General features: G+C 48.9%; 1 protein-coding gene across 1 annotated transcript; it reads right to left on the bottom strand.

Annotated features, from left to right (window-relative positions):
* Positions 1 to 1,464: 1,464 nt before the first annotated feature.
* LOC117902252 (zonadhesin-like) lies at positions 1,465 to 4,001 on the bottom strand. Its single transcript, XM_034813510.1, has 4 exons — positions 3,718 to 4,001; positions 3,121 to 3,661; positions 2,159 to 3,001; positions 1,465 to 2,072 (listed from the first exon to the last, which is right to left on the bottom strand). Exons 1-4 carry the CDS (start codon positions 3,947 to 3,949, stop codon positions 1,670 to 1,672), a joined length of 2,019 nt encoding a protein of 672 aa, XP_034669401.1. The 5' UTR covers positions 3,950 to 4,001; the 3' UTR covers positions 1,465 to 1,669.
* Positions 4,002 to 4,279: the final 278 nt, after the last annotated feature.

Raw genomic sequence — 4,279 nt, 5'->3', positions numbered from 1 at the left:
TCCAGGCACGCCCCATGTCAAAATGTCTTTTTAATTAAAACCCCCCCCCAAAAAAAAGGACAACAAAAAGTAAAAGCGAAAAGAAATTCCCCCGATCAAATGATGTGTGAGAAGTCGATAGAGCGCGCGCGAGTTCCGGGTGCCGTGGGCCGCTAAATCACAATTGCAAACAGAAAGTGCGGCGGCAACCCTGCCCAGCCAGGGGTGTCTAGGCAGTCAAAGAGCAACACACAGAAAAAATCCAGGAAAAGGCAAAAGCGGTGGCAGGGGGAAATGCAAAACTCTGCCAGCAATTGGAACTAGGCTTTTCCCCCTCTTTAGCGGAAAAGCTGCTCTGTGTGGAAAATCTTGTGTGAAAATTTGTTGAGCGTGCAAACTGGCAAGCGACTCGAATGGGAAAATGCCTCTGATGGTGGTGGGGATCGTTGTCTGGGATTGGTCTGGTCCAAAAGGCAATAATTGCATGAAATGCCCAGAAAAATATTTTCGCTGAGTGCGGCACAAAACGGTTTTACAAGGGGGAGGCAGGAAGGAGGAAGGATTTTACAGGAGGCAAGGTTGACGTCTGGTTAGTGGTAACTGGTAACCGGGCATCCCAGACACAGACGCTAAGCTGCCACTAAATCACAACCCAAAGCCGCTGTTAAAACATGAGCCAGAGCGAGAGTCAGAGCCACCCCATTGCTGTGGTGGTTCTACACCAGCCAGGAGTCGGAGTTGGACTCGGTGGTTGCAACAGCACAGTCGCCAGCGGCAGGACACGTGCAACACTCTGCAGAAAGGAGTAGCGGCAGGGGCAGGGGCAGGGCTGACTGACTGACAGCAGCATCAGCAGGAGCAGGAGCTGCCCTCAGGCCGAGGAACATTTCTGAGTAACTGACACTCCCCACAAGATTTGATTAGGGGAGATCGTCCGTGGCCAAGCCACCGCTCTTGAGGCTCGTTAAACGTGCAACAAAAAGAAGAGTGATTCATGCTCAGGAGAGGGTTTCCGTTCCTTCTTGCCAAAAGGGTTCCTTGTTATAATATATTCGATTTTCATTCAGGATTGTGTGACGTGACCCTTCTTGCGCACTTGTTATAAGAATTCAATGTACTTTCGGATACATTTGCTGTGGCTGGGAAGTGAATGAAATATAAAATAATTTGATTGTAATATTTTATGGAGAGCAGCCCATGGCGGAACTGGAACCCTTTCCTATGCAATCTTTTATATTTTTCGATATTTTATTAAGATTAAATGCAGCTTGAAACACATGTAGCTGAGGCACCATTTAATAGAGTTCTTTATAGTTTTTGCCGGTACTTTGAGGGGTAACTTTTTTCATCACTTAATAGAGATATTTTGGTTCACTTTCGAGTATTTGATGCTCCAATCATTTCCAAACTTTGACTCAAGGAACCCTTAATTAAAATCACAAATTTCACATCCAAACTGACACAAAAATTTGGAAATCATTTGCAGCCTTTTGCACACATATTTTATTATCTTTCTAGACAAAATGAGTTAGGATGCCTAACCTATACAATAGGTATATAATCATACATACAAAAACAGAATAAGAAACAAGAAAGAGGGGTAGGGGTAGGGCTAAGGGTAGGGTTAAGGTAGAGCCCACATATTGATAGAGAAGAGGAGAGTTCTTTGTGTGTACTTCCCGCATTTCCTTCAAAGGTCCGTCACATTTCGTATGTCCACGCCCATTTCCTCGAAGCGGGTGGCATCATTCTCAAAATAGTCATCACCATCCTCGTCATCCGTATCGCACAACGGCTGACCCTGCCCATCCCGCGGCAGATTGCGACGCGATACCCGCGCTTTTCTCAGCTTACTGAAGGCCTTCTGGAATGCCACCGCCTTCTCGTTGCTGGGCGTGGCCGCTGCCATTGGTATGATCCAGCGGTAGGTGACATTTGCCAGTCCAACAATCAGTGCGATGGCCAGCAGAAGGTACAACATGACGAGGGCGGGATTGACGTTGGAGTTCCCTGTGATGTCCATGTTGCCAGCAATTTCATTCGGATCCACTGTCCACGAGATGCGATTATTGAGCCGTTCTGTAGTGGAAACTATCGAAAGAGGATTATGACATATATCGTGGAGGTATGGGGATAATTCTTACTTGGATTGACAACAGCAGCGGAAGTTGATTTTCGAGTGGTTGTTGATGATGCTGTTGCTGAAGTTATCGTTGTTGTTGTTGGTGTGATTGTTGTCGTGTTTGGTGTAGTTGTTGTTAATGGTTTAGTTGTTGTTTTTCGTGTCGTTGTTGTTGTTGGTCTCCTAGTCGTTGTTGTTGTTGGTGTAAGTTTTCGCGTTGTTGTTGTTCTTTTCGTGGTCGTTGTTGTTGGCTTTGCTGTTGTTGTACGCCTTGTGGTTGTTGTTCTTGTTGTTGGTTTTGGTGTTGTTGTTGTTGTAGTTGTTGTACGCCTTGTTGTTGGTTTTTGTGTTGTAGTTGTCGTTGTCGTTGTAGTTCTTTTTGTTGTCGGTTTTGGTGTTGTGGTTGTTGTTGTAGTTCTCTTTGTTGTTGTTGGCCTTCTGGTCGTGGTCGTCGTTGTTGTTGTTGTTGCAATAGTTGTTGTTTCTTCCTCAGCTGTCGCTTCAGTCATCACAACACATTCATCCATGTAATTGAGGCAACAATTTTCAAGTTCCACACACTCCTCATTGCACCCACAGCCCCTGAGTATGCCGTCCTCCGTGAGAACATATCTGCTGCCCGGCTGGCCGCACCGATTCGTGCAGTTCATCATGTCAAAGACCATTGGCTCCTCGCTGCTGTCCGGCTTGACGGTGGGCTCTTGGGTGGTTGTGTACTCACCCACACCACAGTCCCGGCCCGTCATCAGGCGCACATCATCGATGGCAATGTCACCGAAACGCGATCTGGCATCGGTGGCCGTGAAGATTACCTGGAAATCCTCCTCCATTTCGTCAATGAAGATGGTGTGCTCCAGCCACTGGGTGCCCTGGCTGCCAGTCTCTGTCCATTTCGTAGAACTGCAATAATCGCAAACAGAGAGGGAGAGATTGAAAGGAAGTGTAAGAGAGTGAGCGAACGATGACGAGTGCGGGGCTGACGCTTATCAAGCGTCGCTTCCGCTTTCTGTGAGACTCACTTGGCCTTGAACGAAGTCCACATGTCTTGAACGGACAGTGAGATCGGCTTAACGGACACCACCAGACTTTCCACACCCGCACCATACATGAGGTAGTGGAACCGAAAACAGCAGGCGGTCTTCAGGCTCAGCTCCCGCGGATAGATGGGCGACATAAAGTGGTAGCTGCCGAACGCTCCACTCTTCGTCTCCATGCGCATATAGTGTCCGCCGTAGCTGCTCTGAAAGGTGTGATCGTGCCGCGGACCCGTGCGATACGAGTGATAGTCCGCCACAGTGCTGATGCGCTTCCAAGGCTGCATGTACGACTGCTCCGCCGTCCATCCGCACTGATCCTCGCTCTCAAAGTCGCACGAGTGATCCGACGAGTGATTGCTGCGTCGACAGCTGCCCAAAGCGGTGTTCCAATTCGTTCCATTGCAGTAGGCAGAGCCGCTGCCCACCAGCACAAAGCCATCGTGGCAGACGGTGAAGGCCTTCAGGCCGTTGAGAGTGAAGCTATCGGTGTTCCCCAGCGTCTCTAGCTCCGGGCAGCCACGTTCTGGAGGGATTAATGGAAAGTTTTAGCCAAAGTTTGGGCGGAAGACTGTCACTTACTCGCACAGAAGGGTCGTTCGCCGCGCAGCCGGCCATCCGTTCCGCAGGTTGCAATGGAGCTGCCTTGCAGCGAGTATCCAGGATCACAGCGAAAGCGAACCAGATTTCTATTCCGATTCACTATCGAGCCATGTTCCAGGGTGGTCGAACGCTCGCAGCGTCCAGCCGTGTGGCCCGGCAGCATGAGGAGCAGCAGGAGGAGCGGCAGAGCCAGACCCAAGAGTTGTGACATTTTTCCTAGCAGCAGATCTGTGACTTTCCAAGTTAGAATAAAGACTGACCAGCGATCGTAAGTCAGCTAAAGACAGCGCTTATATTTTATGTAGACTTACCCAGAGCTCGCGCTCTCTCTCTCTGCCTCTGCCTCTCTGTCTTGGTCTCTTCTCCTCTCTTTTGGTGATAAAACTTCTGCCGATAAGTCGGTAAAGCGGCGGCGCCTCACTCTCGTTTGTTTACTGCAGTGCGAGTTCAGTTTTCTAAATGTTTTCTGGAATAACTCTTGTGATAAGAAACGTTTTGTAGTTGTCCGCTTAGCGATCAGCGGGCAGACAGAAATAAACTT

This window comes from Drosophila subobscura, chromosome U (genome assembly GCF_008121235.1).
Source record: "Drosophila subobscura isolate 14011-0131.10 chromosome U, UCBerk_Dsub_1.0, whole genome shotgun sequence".
NCBI classification, from domain to species: Eukaryota; Metazoa; Arthropoda; class Insecta; order Diptera; family Drosophilidae; genus Drosophila; species Drosophila subobscura.
The sequence above is the reverse complement of the archived record's forward strand: the minus strand, read 5'-3'. Positions and strand labels throughout refer to the sequence as shown.